At 39.3% G+C, this 17821-nt stretch overlaps 1 protein-coding gene across 1 annotated transcript in view; it reads right to left on the bottom strand.

The window, feature by feature from the left end:
* The window catches only part of LOC126194927 (coiled-coil domain-containing protein 170), a 436254-nt gene that overhangs the window by 28715 nt on the left and 389718 nt on the right, over positions 1-17821 (bottom strand). Inside the window, exon 14 of the mRNA XM_049933307.1 lies at positions 12115-12225. Within this exon, the coding sequence (XP_049789264.1) occupies positions 12115-12225 (111 nt within the window). The remainder of the gene's footprint in view (positions 1-12114; positions 12226-17821) is intronic.

Genomic DNA, 17821 nt, shown 5'->3' with positions numbered 1-17821 from the left:
AAGCACTAAAGGCAATGTAAGCAAATCTCAGATACTAATATTTGCAACTGGCAGCTCACCCCACTCATGCATAAATGAGGTATGAGGGATAATGGCAGAGGACACAAACAGCTATAAATTCGTAGGTGTCCATCTGGACTCAAACCTTTGGTGGATTAACCACATTAATGCTGTGTGTAACAAAGTCACCAATGACCTGTTTCTTCTCAGCCCATTGTCAAAAGTGGTTCCCACCCAAACCCTGAAAACTGTATATTATCTCCGGCAGGCAAAGCACTCATGGTCATGTGTAGTCCAGAGCATCCAGTAACAGGGCAATCCCATGGCTAATGGGAGCGCATGGTGCCAAGTTTCCATAGTTTAAAAATGGTGCGTTGTCGACCTACACAACATTAGTAATTTTGGTTCCTACTGTCATCAGCTATCCAGGGTTAAAATTTCGTGACACAATTTTTCTCCACTCTGTATATGCAAGATAGACATGTTTCAAGTGTTTTTATAAATCAACAAGATAATTTTTATGAAATATAAAATTTATAGTAAGTGGTAAATTAAAGATTTCTGCTGTATAACATGTAGAAAGATTGCAATATATTGTATCAAGCATTATTGACTGTGTTTAATTACTACTTGTACTACTAAGACCTAAAAATGTTTCACATTTGTAAAAGCCATCATACTGATGACTCCACACAAAAAATCTAAATAAATAAATAAGAAAACTTCTGTTCTTCTTTGATTACAGTTTATTGGTTAACTATGGCCTATCTGTTTTTCTACGTTTTCTTGCAATCATGATGTGACATTCTTTTGATTTTTTTCTGTTACTGCTTTCTCTCACTGTATTACAATTTGCACATGCTTTTTTTCATTTCTTCTTTCTTTTATCACTGTTTCTTATCTCACAATTTGGTTGTCTCTATCATTAATGGTCATAACTGCATTTGGTAACCACCAGCACCTCCAGAGAGCGTGGACAGGCCAGAAATGGTTGGGTGCAGGCCTGTCAAACCTGGGGAAGCCTGTGCTGGAAATTGGTTAATGCCACCAATCCTCTAGTACAGTGAGCTTTGAGCATGCTTCAGCAACCACTGTGAGACATGACAGTGGAATAGTGTGTGTCTCACACAAAATGAACTTCGGCATAATTTTCTGAATCCTGAGGGTGGGTAAAAACCCTCAAAAAAACTTAACATGGGCTGCACTTCATTAGTGCGTGGATTTGGAGGTTTACATTCATTAGTGGGCAACTTCTGAAGCAACTTCTGCACCTCAGGCAACCTGGACTCTGTCTGGCTAGACATTTATTTCCCTAATACCTTAACAAAAATATGTTTTCAGTGATAGAAAGAGAAGAAGACACATTTCTGAAATTGTCTCTATTATTTTATATTAAGTGAGATTAGAGGCAATGATGAAAGACCTCACGTGTGAAGTCGAATCCTGATAATTGAAACATATGTATGTATGTATGTGTGTATGTGAAGTCAAATCCTTATATCTGAAACATAAAAATCCCAGCACACACAACATTACATTAAATATAAGAAGCTGAATGAGTATGGTATCACTGTTGAAAAGCATTATCTACTTAACTCTACTATGTGCTACTACAGTATTATTTGGACTGAAATAATTGAACTTCAGAAGGAGTGATTTAAAGAAGATTCTAGGGAGATGCGGAATATCATTAAAAGTGGCAACAGTGAGCCTGAAAAAAAGACTCTGTTTACTGTTGTATTTCATTCACACATTTTTTGATGTATGGGTGATTAATTATAAGTTCCAATTTAAAAACACTGTAAAAAAGAACTGCTGCTCAAAATGACTCCAAATTTGAGTGGAATATTATCGAAGAAGGGAAAACATTGCGGGGAGGAGGGGGAGCAGAGGTTTACCACTAGATGGCACTTAAAGCATCATACCATGAATGGGTCTGGCTACAAATGACAAATGAATCGCAGTATGACAACTGTGGTGTGAGTTGCACATTAAGTCAACCATACTATGGAACATGCATGAGTGCTTAAGTCTGGCATTCAACAGTTGTGGCACTGTTAGTTCCATGATGGCATGGTCGTGCACACATTGGATGGGAAAAATCAGTTTCTAATTGTCCTGAGGCCAAAAATTACAAAAAAAGTCTACAATCAGTTGTAATTTTCTGAAGCCAAAAACTGCATGAAAACAATGGTGACATTGGCTTTTAATTGTCTTTAGGCCAAACACTGCATAAAAAGTAACAATGAAATTGGTTTTTAATTGTCATGAGAGTGGTGTATGACATACTCAATACCATCCACCATTTTTTGCCACAAGTGGAAATTGATAAATAGTGCATTCCACAACAGATCACACTGTGAAGACCCCCACCACACACTTCTCCAATCACTTTGCCTATGTAGAGATTTTAATTTTAATGTACATAATGTGCTAAGGGGCTCTGCCACTATAGTTCAATTCTTTTATCTTGGCGGCTCGCGCATGCCCGCCCAGACGCGGGAGATTGCTGCGTTGCCAGTTGCACGCTCCAAGAGAAGCAGGGCCATAGTATTAGTTCGCAAACTTACGTTTAGGGGGGAGCGCACAGTTTATGAAATAAAGCCACCATGGCTGCATTAACCCTTTCGCTGCTACAGAGACGTGCTCCCCGCATTCCGCGCTGTGCGCAATTTTGTCATCACTACACTGTTCGCCTGTGCAGACACATGGTGTTCCCACTGCTTTGACACACTTATAATTCGATTTCACAAAAACTATTTGGCCCAAAAATTTGATTTTTACACATTGACTGATACCCTCCCCTCATAAATGACTTAATTTTATTTCAAATGGCTCTGAGCACTATGGGACTCATCTTCTGAGGTCATTAGTCCCCTAGAACTTAGAACTAGTTAAACCTAACTAACCTAAGGACATCACGCACATCCATGCCTGAGGCAGGATTCGAACATGCGACCATAGCGGTCTCGCGGTTCCAGACTGCAGCGCCTAGAACCGCACATCCACTTCGGCCGGCAGTTTTGTTTCGATGTTCAACACAGTTATTATGCAGCATTAAATGTAGTATACCATTGCACGAAATTTTGAACAGTTTTCAGAGGTAAAAGTCCATAGCGTAAACTTGCTGTATGGTCGATTTTAGTTGCCACTAGAAATTTCAAAAAATTACATTCAAACGAATAAAATTCAAGAAGTAAGACACTTCGATATTGTTTTTAAATAAAGAAAATATTAAGCACCAAACAAGGTTTGAACTCAGACCCTTTCGCTTAGCAGCTATACACCTTAACCATTACGCTAATGCACTTGTCATTCAACAGACCTCCTGAAGGACTTTAACATATCGCACAAAATACCGACAAACACTGTTGGTATGACTATGAATGACTCACGTTTTGTCGAAGTATAATATGAAATAAACAATTACCACTGTTCTTTATATGCGAAAAAGCGGTTAGTGAGAATGATACAAACACCTTTCCTTGCTATCGCCTGAATTAGGAGACTTATTGCTTGTTTGGTTTAATTAATTAATAGAATATGAAGCAACTGGTATAAAGAATGCTTTTTCAAAACTTTCTATAAAAGAAAGTCTGCTATCAAGACATTGCTTTTGTTCAATTACTTTATTTATGCTTGAACATTTCTAAAACTGAAGACACTCGTCCCTGCTCTGCACTGCAGTCGAGCTCTGGCAACGTCGTTCTCTGTTCATTGGCTGACTGTGTTTTGTGACGTCAGATGCGTAGAACGAACCTAAACTCGGCCGCCGTCATAAATGATGTGCACTTTTGTCAGAGGTGTTGAGAGGGCCCAAGAGTTACATTTTCTCAACATAGGGAAAATTTATACCTTAGCACTGCTACATGGCTGTTCTTGGCTATTCAGTTCTTGATTTCTCTTGAGCCCACATAAACACTGCTGGTCAATGATCTGTACTCCAGTACCCTTCTCCCAATGAATGGATCAAGCAGTGCCTGATAGGAAGCTGCTGAAATGAATGCTATACAAGGCTAACTGGATGCTGTACAGTCAGCTGGTTGTGTTCAAACTTAGAACAGAATCTACATACGAATATATAACATTATGTCTGCAGTTCATCAGGGTACTGAAGCATCCATTCCAAAGTCATCATGAGAACTGAAAAGTCCACCTGCCAATTAGATGAATGAGGCATGGTGATCCGCAATCGGGGGACAGGTGTGATGCTGAGTGACAGTTCAAATGCTCGCCACTTACAGAGAATGTTTAGACTTTTGGGGACTGAGGGCAGAGTACTGCCAAATTATTAAGGACAGAAAAAAGAAATTGGGGCATGAATTTCTGAACTGTATAAATAGTTCTACCATTTTGTTTTTAATAAGAGAGAAAATCAGGATTTCTTGGTGGGTATCTAATTATTGATGCAATGAGCAATAAATAGTACTCTACAACCCAGCAGAGAAGAAAACAGCCCACACAATGGTGAAACAATCTACAGAAGTGAACCCCACCACCAACCAGGATTCAGTCTTACAGCAATGCAAAGCCACCAATGAGCTGGGAAGTTGGGACTTCTCTTCTAACAAGGAGGAACTTTATTACTTTCCCTTCTTATTGTGGGAACTGAATTTGCATTGATTGTTGCTGGTGATACAGCACCTGGCCACCATAGAGTGCATTATACCATTTTGCCACACCTGAAAAGGGCAATACCAGAAGTCCTTTTTGCTTTGTTCATGTAAATCTGGGAGACAGATTCCTACACACAGCCTGATGTTAGAAAATGTGAAGTCACTCTAAATGTAGTAACCTCACTGTAGACACACAAGGTCATGTGCCACTAGTCGAAGAACTGGCTGGTAAAATCTACTACCTGACCATGTATTTCTTTCTTGCAAATAAGATGAAACACTGCCCCTTAACAAATGGAATCCTACTATGGTGGTAGGAGCCACAGCCACCAGGGTATGGTACTTGTATGAGTGTATCTTTTTATGAGGTTGTTCTCTTCTCCTGCTTACTTCCTTAAGTACTTTATAGCTGTTAACATTTCCTTACTTTGTAATGATGGTCTTTTGGGATTCATATATTTGTTAGTTTGAGATTTTATTTATTAACATTTGGGTCCTAATGATGACAAAATCATGTGGCCCAACCCAAACAATATCAACAACATCCATCTAGCAGAATGGTTCCTAATGTAAACTTATTGCTAATTTTTTTTGCCTAATCTCTATTGAAACATTAAGGTTACTCTAAATAAAATTGAAAAATGTAAGCTTTTCGGTTTGGTAAAGATGGTATCCAAATGTAATTTTAATTTACAATTTACACTGCAGGTGTGTTACAGAGGAAATTGTCCACTTGTGTGACAGCTGAGATCCATCAGCAAGACAGAGCTGTCTCAGTTAGAGATGCCAGCAACACAGATATATGTTAGAGGGTTATGGTAGTACATAAGAAACTAACATGCCCACTCTTTGTGTAGTGTGAACAGTCATCCAGTTTATGCATGCACAGACTGCTGACATTCACTGTCAAATTCGTTCTATTGTGTGCTAAACAGATCACGAGTACATCAATACAACAGAGACACTATGGAAATGATGGTGAACAAAACACAAACTGATGATTCATCATTACAGCTCTGTCTGTGTGTTTCCCACAGCTTTCCTAATTGCTGCAGAATGTAATTCTATTGAGCAGATTGTTTTTTTTTCTGCTAGCTATAGAATGTCCCATAAAGAATGCAGTTTTTATGTTATACATGATTGCTTGACAATTCACATATTGAACAATTTTTTATAAATACCAATATTAAAACTATTAAAATGAAATGGAATGAAATGTTCAATGACCAGCTGTAGCTGTATTTGATCAGATCACCCACACAATCAGTTTCGCAACTTCTGATTTGAATCTTCAGGTGCAAATATAAATGCTATGCCATAAGTTACAGAATACCACAGAGCAACAACTGACGTGGCTAGGTAAAGTTTTCAACCCTCCTCAATTGATAAAAAGAGCATCATCAATGATGAATGCCATGTCAGTGTTAAATAATGAACTGTGTACACTTCCAATTAAAATATGCTCTTGTTGGCCTATGTCAAGCAATAAAATGCCCCTCACAGATGTTATTCAGAGAAGTACTGGGCCCTGTAGTGACAAAAGCCAACACACTCATATGTATTTACCACCAACACAGCAGATGACAACACAAACTACAAGCATCTCGTGTGTTGTCGAAATGTGTGCTGTGGCTGCCATCCAGGTGCTGATCGGAAACTGAACAGTTCACAGCTTAACGCACACATGACATTCATCATTACCAATGATCTTTTAATCAACTGACTGTGGTTTATTATCAATTGAGGATGGCTGAAAACTTTGCCTAGCCGTGCCAATTGTTGCTATGTGGCATTCTGTAACCTATGACATGACATTTATATCTGCACCAGAAAGTGCAACTCAAAAGTTGTGAAACAGGTTGTGCAGGCTTATAAGTGAATGGAACAAATATAGTTACAGCAGACCATTGGACATTTCGTTCACTTTCATTTTAATAGTTGTAACACCTCCATTAAAATTACTGTTCATTGTATGAATATAAACTATTTTAGTTGTGGTTTCCCCAGCTTTAAAATTATCTGTAAAGACTGTGATTAAACATGACACAAAATGTCAGGCAAATGTCCTCCACAGCTTTGTCTGCACACATTCGATCTGTGGTCAAAATTTTTGACTACTCTAGACCAAAGTTCCGCATGAATTTTATCCAAGACACATCTAATTTCTGCCTTGAGTTGAGGGGTGGGCCATGGGTTGTCCACATAAATACAGGATTTGACATACCTCACAAAAAAGTCACATGGTGTCAGATCACGTGATCTCAGTGGCTAGTTCTGATTGCCATTGCGAGAGATGAGGTGAGCAGGGAATCTTTCTCTCAGCAACCTTGTTGTGGCAATGGCACTGTGGCAAGTTGCCCCATCATGTTGGAACTACATGCGTTCCAAATTCAATTCATGTAACTGCAGCAACAAAAACTGTATTATCATGTGGTGATAATGGTCACCAATCACTGTCACTTCATTTCCAGTTGTACTTGTTGTTGTTGTGGTCTTCAGTCCAGAGACTGGTGTGATGCAGCTCTCCATGCTACTCTATCCTGTGCAATCTTCTTCAAATCCCAGTACCTACTGCAACCTACATCCTTCTGAATCTGTTTAGTGTATTCATCTCTTGGTCTCCCTCTACGATTTTTACCCTCAATGCTGCCCTCCAATACTAAGTTGGTGATCCCTTGATGCCTCAGAATATGTCCCACCAAGTGATCCCTTCTTCTAGTCAAGCTGTGCCACAAATTTCTCTTCTCCCCAATTCTATTCAATACCTCCTCATTAGTTATGTGATCTACCCATCTAATCTTCAGCATTCTTCTGTAGCACCACATTTTGAGACCTTCTATTGTCTTCTTGTCTAAACTATTTATCATCCATGTTTCACTTCGATACATGGCTACACTCCATACAAATACTTTCAGAAACGACTTCCTGACACTTAAATCTATACTCGATGTTAACAAATTTCTCTTCTTCAGAAACGCTTTCCTTGTCATTGCCAGTCTACATTTTATATCCTCCCTACTTCAACCATCATGAGTTATTTTGCTCCCCAAATAGCAAAACTCATTTACTACTTTAAGCATCTCATTTCCTAATCTAATTCCCTCAGCATCACCCGTTTTAATTCGACTACATTCCATTATCCTCATTTTGCTTTTGTTGTTATTCATCTTATATCCTCCTTTCAAGACACTGTCCATTCCATTCAGCTGTTCTTCGAGGTCCTTCGCTGTCTCTGACAGAATTACAATGTCATCGGCGAACCTCAAAGTTTTTATTTCTTCTCCATGGATTTTAATTCCTACTCCGAATTTTTCTTTTGTTTCCTTTACTGCTTGCTCAATATACAGATTGAATAACGTCGGGGATAGGCTACAACCCTGTCTCACTCCCTCCCAACTACTGCTTCCCTTTCATGCCCCTTGACTCTTATAACTGCCATCTGGTTTCTGTACAAATTATAAATAGCCTTTTGCTCCCTGTATTTTAGCCCTGCCACCATTAGAATTTGAAAGAGAGTATTCCAGTCAACATTGTCGAAATCTTTCTCTAAGTCTACAAATGCTAGAAACGTAGGTTTGCCTTTCCTAAATCTGGCAATTTTGTTTATTCACATAACCAAAAAACTGGAAGTGTGCCTAATTAGTGAAAATTATTTTTTTATGAAAATCACTATTGAATTCATGTTTTGTGAATATCCAACTGGCACTTGTTTGATGCTTCAAATGGTTCATTGGCTTCAGATTTTGTGTAAGTTGGATTGTAAAAGGTGCAAATGTAGATCTTTTCTTAAAATTTGATGGAAATTACTTTGGAAGGGCTAGCTGTTGAGAGTGATGGTGAACTGACATCATTGAACTCAGAGCGAAGTTCTCACTGACAAGAGCGACATTCTGTACTAATCAACAAGAACTAGGACTTCCAAGTGACTTGATGTTCACTGTCAATCCTGTATCTTCAAATTTCCTTCCAGTCTCTGCACTGCTGACACATTAGGCGCATTTCACTTACAAAAAATTACACCGAGTCTTTGAACAGTATCTGTACAGCATTCACCATAGTTGAAATGCACTTTGAAAAGCTACATGCAATGATCCACTGTGTATTGCTCAATTTTAGCTGGTAACTATACATGTAAATGACAACTGATAATAACAATCGGTAATCACAGTATCAACAGATGACAGTGACTTAAATTTCATGTCTGGAAACCTAACAAATTAAAAGAAGCACTCAATTTAAAAATTGTGTTCTTTATGGGACACCCTTTGTTCACTAACAGATGACCATACAAAGCAGTGAATTGGGAGAGCATTACTGTTCGGTGATATGACAGTGTGAGGAAGGCGATCACTTTTTATGTTGAACCATAATTGGGGATGAAACAGTGTTGTCATATGAGATAATAGAATAGAATACAGTTTAATGAATAAGATTTAGAATATATAGACAAAATGAATCGTTTGACACCACTTTTAGTTTTAATGTTATTGATGCCATTTTAGATTTGAAATGAACAAAACATGGTTTCTGAGGAAGCACATGAGACATTGGGGCATTTTTGGCTATAACACTGCTCTTATTTGGTTACAAATAACAAGAATATTTGTGCCAGTAACAATGTGTAAACATTTTACCAGAAAGTCAGTCAGCCTATTTCTTCAACTTTAAAACAGAAAAATATGAGTGAGAGCATAGTTCTGATGACAAGTGTTTTTTTTAAAACAATGTACTTCCCATGACATAATTTGTTCGAGTCACATAAACATGGGAAAATTGTAGAATTTTATTTAAACTTTTATTTAAACTGTTCCAGACAAAAATATGTTCTTCATTTTTTAAACACTTGCTTTTTGAAAACAAATATGTAGTTAACAACAATGTAGCAAAAGACAGACTGTAAAGATAACACACTCAGTTATGGATAGGCACAATTAAAAGACACTTTCATATAAGCTTTTTTCAGCCTCAGCTTTTGTTAGAAAAAGAGAAACACATGCCATTCACTCACATGGGCAAGCACACCTAATGCACAAAAGGCCGCTAACTCTGGCAGCTCAGGCCAGAATGCAACTGTCACATGGGGTGGAAGCAGCAATCTGGAAGGGGAAGGGATAACAGTGTGTGGGTGAGGGAAGAGAGCAATACTTTCTGGCAGAGTGTGCAGAGACTAGAATGCCAACAGGCACAACGAAAGGAGGTTGTCGGGCAGGGAGGTGGGAAAAACAGAGTAAAAAGAGAGAGGAGTGGGGATAGATGGGCAGGTGTGTTGGCAGAGGGTGCCAAACACGGAGGGTGGGAGTCGAAATAGGGAGGAGGTGACAGGACAGAGAGGGCAGAAACTGTTGGGTGGCGGATGTGGGGAGAGTGTGTTACCTTTGGTTGAAGCTGGGATAATTACGGGAGTGGAGAACATGTTGTAAGGATAACTCCCATCTGCGCAGTTCAGAAAAGCTGATGGAGGATGGGAGAATCCAGGTGGCTTGTGTAGTGAAGCAGCCATTGAAATCAAGCATGTTATGTTCAGCTGCATGTTGTGCCACAGGGTCTACTTTGCTCTTGGCCACTGCTTGGCAGTGGCCATTCATCCTGGTGGACAGCTGGATGGTAGTACCAATATAAAAAGTTGTGCAATGATTGCGGCAGAGCACAGCTGGTAAAAGACACAGCTCCTTTCACAGGTGGCCCAGCCCCTGATGGGGTAGGATAAACCTGTGACAGGACTGGAACGGTAGTAATTAGCTTCACAAAAACATTTTTTAAATTGTAGATCACTTAATTGTAAAATGTAAATAAAATGTCTCATAGGTGTACTATACTGTAACCTTTTGTCTTTAATTCATAATTATTTAACATACTTATTGTAACTGTTTTAATCTTTGATTTTTCCACACATAAAAATATATAATTTTGCCAAAATTTTTCAATATTTGGAAAACAGGATGTTAGTAAAATAATTAAATTGACAATGGAAATATCCAAAACACTCTGGTGGGCATACACATGTTATAAATAGTAGTCAAATGTGCTCCAAGACACAGTTCAATTTCTTATATCTTTGTAAACACGCACTAGAATACTGATATTATCGTGAAAGCTCAAGTTATTGTTTTGACCGTGTAAGAGATGCTTTTGAAGAAAATTGACATTAATGTGCAAGATTTGTGTTCTAATCAAGACTAATTAAAGAACCTGGACCATTAACAAGGAGAAGATGACAGCAAGCTGACCTGGAAACAATGCAGCTACAGATAAGTCATTTTAAATACATGTGCCCATCTCAAATATTTAATCATAATGCAAATTGGCAGCAACAGTTCCAGGAATGTACAAACCAGTGAAAATTTCAGTGTAGTAATCGGACCAGAGTAACGTTTCAAGAGGCACATATCCTCAGTGCAGAAGACCAAAATAGGAAATTTTCTTTCATGGGGGACACAAAGACTATCCTTGACAACACCGGGACAGTGAAACAAATGGAATATTTAATAATAAAGCTGATCTGCTGCATTTTCAATATTTTTTTTACTTCACCTATGTACACACTATTATATGAATGCACACAGAAAACTATGTTCACAAAAACAACATGTGGAAGTTATTCCATTACATTGTCATGTACAATGGAAATCACCAAAATTCACACTATGTATTTCTGGTTTAGTGGCATTACAGTGATAGCCCTTTGATAACCAACTATAGCCTTGGTGATGAAATTGTGCTACAGAATGTCCAATGGTGAAGTAAAAATGCTACTGAAAAGACAGTACGCAAACTTTGTCATTAACTTTTCCTTTCTGGACAAGTTCAAATGAGATGGAAACTCTAGTTCAGTTTGTTATGGGGCAGAAAGACTGTATTACTGATGGACATCTTGGAGCCAATGGTAATCCCAAAACTTTTTATGACACTACAAAATCAGTGTTACACAATATAGAACAACAGACGTGAATGGTGTTGTCATTCAGAACACTGTTCTTCACCATGCGACAGCTGGAATGCAACAATTCAGTATGAAATTTTTCTTAGAAACATTTCTTCATTGTCCCTTACAAACCTAACCTTGTCCTATTTTAATTTCATCTCTTTTTGCCCTTGAAAATGTTACTTACTGTCATGTGAAACTATGATGATAATACAATAAAACTAGCTGTTACCACCTGGTTATCATTTCAGGCAGTGATGTTCTACAAAATGGAAGTAAAAAACCTGGTGTTTCAATGTAAAAAGTACCTCAAAATGGATGACAGTTACGTTGAAATATACTCCATTCAGTTTTACCTCAAGTGCTTTGATACAACAAACTTTGTGTTTATGTAATTGGTGAATGGAACTTGCCTTCTGGATATCAATTGTAATAATTTGATCTATAATATCTTGTTCAGAACATGAAAATGAGCCCGATATCTGATGAATAAAAGAGTGCTGTGATGATGCCTTGATTAGTCAGAAAATTATTACTATGTCCTACAATCCAAATTCCTTACACACTGATTCCTACCTGATCTTTCAGAAGTGTGACCTTGCGATTATACCTTGTCCGTTGCATTTCAGATTCCACTAATCTCTTCTGCAAGTCTTCAATTTTTCTGCCTCTCTCTAGGGCTGCTATCTAAAACAACATTTCAAAATATGGAAATCAGAAAGAGAATCTCAATTGGGTGGAAGATAAACACCTGCTTACCAGCCCCTGAAACAGGCAGAAGTTTGAATTGTGCACCTTGGGAGCAAAGAGCCACAAATAATAAAGAACACTCATTATATTACCCCAAGCCATAGCTGTGCCTAAAGTGCGCAGGAATGACAGCACAAGAGTAGAGATCTATACATATTAATCAAATAGTCAAAAGTATAATGGTACAGAATGTTTTGAGAAATACTGTTCAAAAATTTGCAGCAAGATTCAGTTTCAGTCAATAAAATTCATCTGGGTTTGTGACCACATGGTCAGTATGTAAAACTACTGACATTTCGATCACTGTTGCAGGTGCCCATCTTCAGGGTGTTTTTATTTAGTGCTGAATGAGAAAACTTTTTTTCTTGTATACCTGCAGACATGGCTGTTATCTAATTCTGATAGGCTGGTAAGGATGAAGGGGAGGGATGTTACAAGTTCTTTATTGGTGTTTTTATTATTTCTTTTCATTGATGGAAACCTGACTATTTGATTGGTGTTTGCATTACTGTTTGTGATTGGTGGAAATTGGCGAACCAAAAACCAGATGGCTGTTGGGGACGTGATGTTTTCCTGCTTTCTAGCACTGGCTATGCCAGTACTCTATGCAACTGCGGCTGCTGTGGTCTCCCATGCGGCTGTGTGTATTTCTTCACGTGAGCTGGTGTCTCGAAATGCTGTTATTGGTGGCAGCCAAGATGTCGGAAGTTGGTACCCATCTTCTCTTTTCATGTTGGTGGGTCACTTGGCTATTGCTATTGCCTCGCAAATCTTCCTCCTGAAAGTAAGAGTCTGTTTGCCGGTACATGAGCTTCACCAAAATAGATCTGTTTGCTGCACTCATCCTGGTGTTCTGCCACCACTGACTTGGTATGTTTTGTGCTCCCTTCTGCTCTCCTCTATTGCCTTTACAGAAAGCCTGATGGTAAACTGGGCCATAGAGCATATAGGAAGCCAACCAGTACTGACAGGTTCCCACATGCCTCCTCTCATCATCACGCTACACAGAAGAAATCCACCCTGCACAATTTAACCAAGGGGGCTCACATAATCAGCAATAAGGAACATCTAAAGGGTGAACTACAAAACCTCAAGTCCAATTTTGGTGCCAATGGTTATGGGATGAAACTAATAGATAAAACTATGGCAACAAAGAGTGAAGGCAATAGAGGAGAGCAGAAGGAAACATCAAGCACTGATTTGCTAACATACGTTCAAGGTGTTACTCAATGAGTGGGCAAAATTATTCACCGAGCAGGCATAAAGCCAATTTTCCGAAGCTGCTACAGAGTGAAAGATGTTCTTCACACAACTAAAGATGCAGTTGACAAACTACATGCTGCTGGGGTTTACAAAATCAGGGGCAAATGTGGATTAGTGTAGGTAGGCGAGATGGAGTGACCCATCAACACACGGATATCTGAGCACGAAAGATATATTTGACTAAGGCAACACACCAAGTCAGCAGTAGCAGAACACCAGGATGAGTGTGTCGAACAGATTGATTTTGGTGAAGCTCATGTACTGGAAAAACAGACTCTTACTTTCAGGAGGTAGTTTAGAGAGGCAATAGAAATAGCCTAGTGACCCGCCAACATAAACAGAGAAGACAGGTGCCGGCTTCTGATGTCTTGGTTCCCAGCAATAACAGCATTATGGGATGCCAGCTCATGTGAACCAATACACACAAGCATGCAGCAGACTGCAGTGGCCGCAGGTACATAGAGTACTGGCACACCTCAGCTGGTGCTAGAAAGCAGGAAAACAACACCGTGTCACAACTGCCATCTGGTTTTCCATTTGCTGATTTCCACCCATCACAAGCAGTATTGTGAACACCAATCAAAAAGTCAGTCAGTTTTCCATCAATGAAAAAAATAATAATAAAAACACCAATAAAGAACTTCTAACATCCCTCCCCTTCATCCTTACCAGCCTATCTGAATTAGATAACAGCCATGTCTGCAGGTATATAAGAAACAAAGTTTTCTCATTCAGCATTAAACAAAAACACCCTGAAGAAGGTCACTTTCAACAGAGACCGAAACGTTGATAGTTTTACATATTGACAATGTGGTCACAAACCCAGAAAAATTTTATTGACTGTGACAATGGCTGCAAAAGCCTATATTTATATAAGATTCAGTTTGTTTGTGAGAGAATAATTACATTTTCAGTTCACTGAATTGGGGTAAAATTTTGGGAGATTCACAGCTTTTTCTCACCAATAATTAAACTAAAAAGTTGGAAACAAAGGTGTCTTGAACAATTCTGAAGAACATAAGATAGTGAAAACATACCTATTACAAGAAATTTAAATGCCCAGTTTGGAGAGCATAGAATGATATGTAGCTATGTTGGACCTCCAGGTTTATGGAGGAATTAAGTCCAGGAGGTGACAAGTCCTTAATCTTCTGCATGACAGTTTATCCGCTGCACAAAATACGTTGTTTGTACAAAAGCAGCTGCAATATTTGGAAGGATAGAAGGGGAACAGCCATTCACTAGTGTCTAGTAGATCGAGAGGTTTGGGAGACTACCAATGATTTTCAAAGTAATTGTAAAGTAATGCTTTGATGTCTACTTGTTATTTGCAGGTAAGGAAGCAAAAAGAATTCTTGGGGTCTGGAAACAAAGAATGCAAAAACGAAAAACTTGGCACCTGCCCAAAATAAATGTGGGGGAGGGAAAGAAAAAAGAAAAAAAGAAAAAAAAACAACAAAAAAACATTAAGGTACAGATGTCACGAAGTTTTTCAATAACAAAACCAGAGATCTATGAATGAAGCATGGGCTGCCGCAAAGAAATAACATGGGAAAAAGTAAAGAAATTATATAGCTAGTAGAGCTAGATAAGAAAAGTGGTAGAAATGACATGGTGGCACAATATACAACTGACAATGGAAACAGAATTGATTCAAGAAGTGCTCTGCATAAGGTAAGAAAGGGAGGATATCTATGTGAAATTGAAGATAAGCCTTCATTGTACGGGGAGAATAGACTACAGGCCAATGTGAAACAGGATGCAAAGAATTTCTCCATTTTGCCACCATCCTGTACAACACCGGCCAAGTGACCACAGATTTATTATCTGCTTGACGCTTCAGTGTCTGGAACTGCAGAAGGTGGTCAACACATAACTTTCCAATCACTATGGTCTGATTCTGGCTCTGGGTTTCAAAAATTCTAGGTTAGGTCCTAGTTGTCTTCATGAGTCTAAATGGATATCCATCCAGTCCTGTTGCCAAAGAAAATTTCTTGATGATACTGGCAACTCAGCCACAGAAGGGGGCATAAAGATGAATGAGCAAACAGAACCATTTGATAAAAAAATAAGAAACTGTTATATGAAATTGTAATGAACATGAAAAGTGGCAATGAAACCTTAACACTAGCAGAACTTCCATTGGCACCATGATGTGATAGTGTTACAATGTATTTTTTTTTTTAATTCATCAATGCCTCCATACTCACAATTCCAAACATCTCTCCACAAATATAGCACTCTTACATTAATACCATTCATGACATTATATTCTTGCATTCTCAATTAAATTCAGTCCTAGCTTACAGACAGAGTGTTTAGGATAAGTGTTATAAGCCCTGTGTTATAAGACCTCAGGGGCTCAGCACTTATTTTTTGGGTACAGGCTTGGCAACCTGGAGGTTCCTGAGCTGGGGAGTGAAAATGTCGCCAATTCACTGTCACTGTAAGCTCTGGGCATGCTTCAGAGACCACCATGTGGAGCAGTAATGGAACACTGTGTGTTACAGGGAGCAGAGATCATTGCTTGACCACCCGGATTGCGAGGGTAGTAGAAGCCTCTAAAAAAAACCTTAATCTCAAGGTGTGCTGCATGCTGATGATGAGCATAGATGTTAAGGTGGAACAGCCATTAGCAGGCAAGCTCTCAGGAACCTGCTGCACCTCAGCTGTACAAAGCTTAACTAGGCATGTGGGGCTCTGTCTAGATGGACTTTTGTTCTCCTAGCTGCTCATGGGACCTCGATCGATCCTTTGAAATTTTCTCTTCCTCCTCCTAGAAGGAAAGGTGGGCTGCTGGAAGCCACTAACACCACGATTAAACAAGAGAGCTGTGGTAGCCAGTCCTCCAGTTAATAACAAAAGGCATGCTTGTTATCAGAAATATGTTTATAATAGTTAAATGGTAAGAGGATAGCTTTGATACATTTTTTCGATTCTATATACAATAAGGTTTATGGGACATTGCTGGGACCTTAAAATCTGGCAAACACTTGAAAAATGGGAAAAATGTAGTTCCTAACAAGTGAAGGACCTCCAGAAAGCTCATGGCCTCGGGGAGTATGCAACTGAAACTGAACTGCACAACACCTTGGATTACAGCAAAGGTGTTGTGACTTGCAAGGTTCTAGTTGCCATTCCCTGAGAAGAACTGAAAGCTGAGTAGTGCCAGGAAGACACTGTTGATGTGCAAAACATTATGAAAAGAGTGGATGGTGATCTTGTCAAATCAGACTTTCTTACAGTTATATGTAGCAGTATAAAACTTTCAGAGCATGTCACAGCAGGTTTCCTTTGCCTAAGCATATGGCCTTATTTACTAAACCCAGTGTGCTGTTTTAAATGCCAACACTTCAGGCACAATACTCTTGGTTGTAAGAGGAAAGCCACTTGTGGCAAATGTGGTAAAGCCACTCATGAGGGGAGTTGGTTGTTCTGCTCCTCCAAAGTGTGTCAACTGCTCTGGAGATAACCCTGTCCAGAGTAAGGATTGCAGTGTCTTTCTTGAAGAATGGAAGATTCAGGAGATAAAAGACAACAAAGCACATACCATATGGTGAAGCCAATAAGATATATAAGGCCATGCAACCACTCACGTTTGCTCCCTAGTTTGCTTCTGTTCTCAAACGGCCTGTCCAAATAACTGATGACGCTACACAAACAGAAGTTGCTAGTTTGTCAAAGCACTTGTGCTGCTGCAATTACTTCAAAGCCTGCACCTCCCCCCAGAACTTCAGAAGAGGTCACAGTTCTGACATTGTGGAACTTCCTGCCCCTCAACAGTTCCAGTCTTGTCCACCATCCAGTGCTGCCACTACCACTTCCATGGTTGTGGCTCTGAGGCCTCCTCAGACAAAAAAATGAAAGTTGAAGGCAAAGAACTGGGAAGTACGCCATCCAGTGATGTTGACATAATCCTCTCCAATGTCTCTCTGGAATCTTCTTCAGAGGTGATGGATCTTGGTATCGGACTGGGGAATCATCTCGCCACAAGACTGAGCCTCCACACATTGCGGGCTCCCCTCCCCGGCAGAAAGTGCAACTCCCTTGATAGATGGCTCCCATCCTATAGCAGAGTGGGTTGAGAACACGTGTGGAGGAACTGCAGCTCCTAACACACGAACACCCCCATGCTTGTGTTTTCAGGAAACACATTTTAAAGTGCCCAATGCCCGTGTACTATGGGGCTGTATGCTCTTTTGCAAGGATGAGCTGACTGGGAAAAGGACAATGGAGGAGTCACTGTGTTTGTCAACAATGCGCACCATTC

This window comes from Schistocerca nitens, chromosome 7 (genome assembly GCF_023898315.1).
Source record: "Schistocerca nitens isolate TAMUIC-IGC-003100 chromosome 7, iqSchNite1.1, whole genome shotgun sequence".
NCBI lineage: Eukaryota > Metazoa > Arthropoda > Insecta > Orthoptera > Acrididae > Schistocerca > Schistocerca nitens.
The sequence above is the reverse complement of the archived record's forward strand: the minus strand, read 5'-3'. Positions and strand labels throughout refer to the sequence as shown.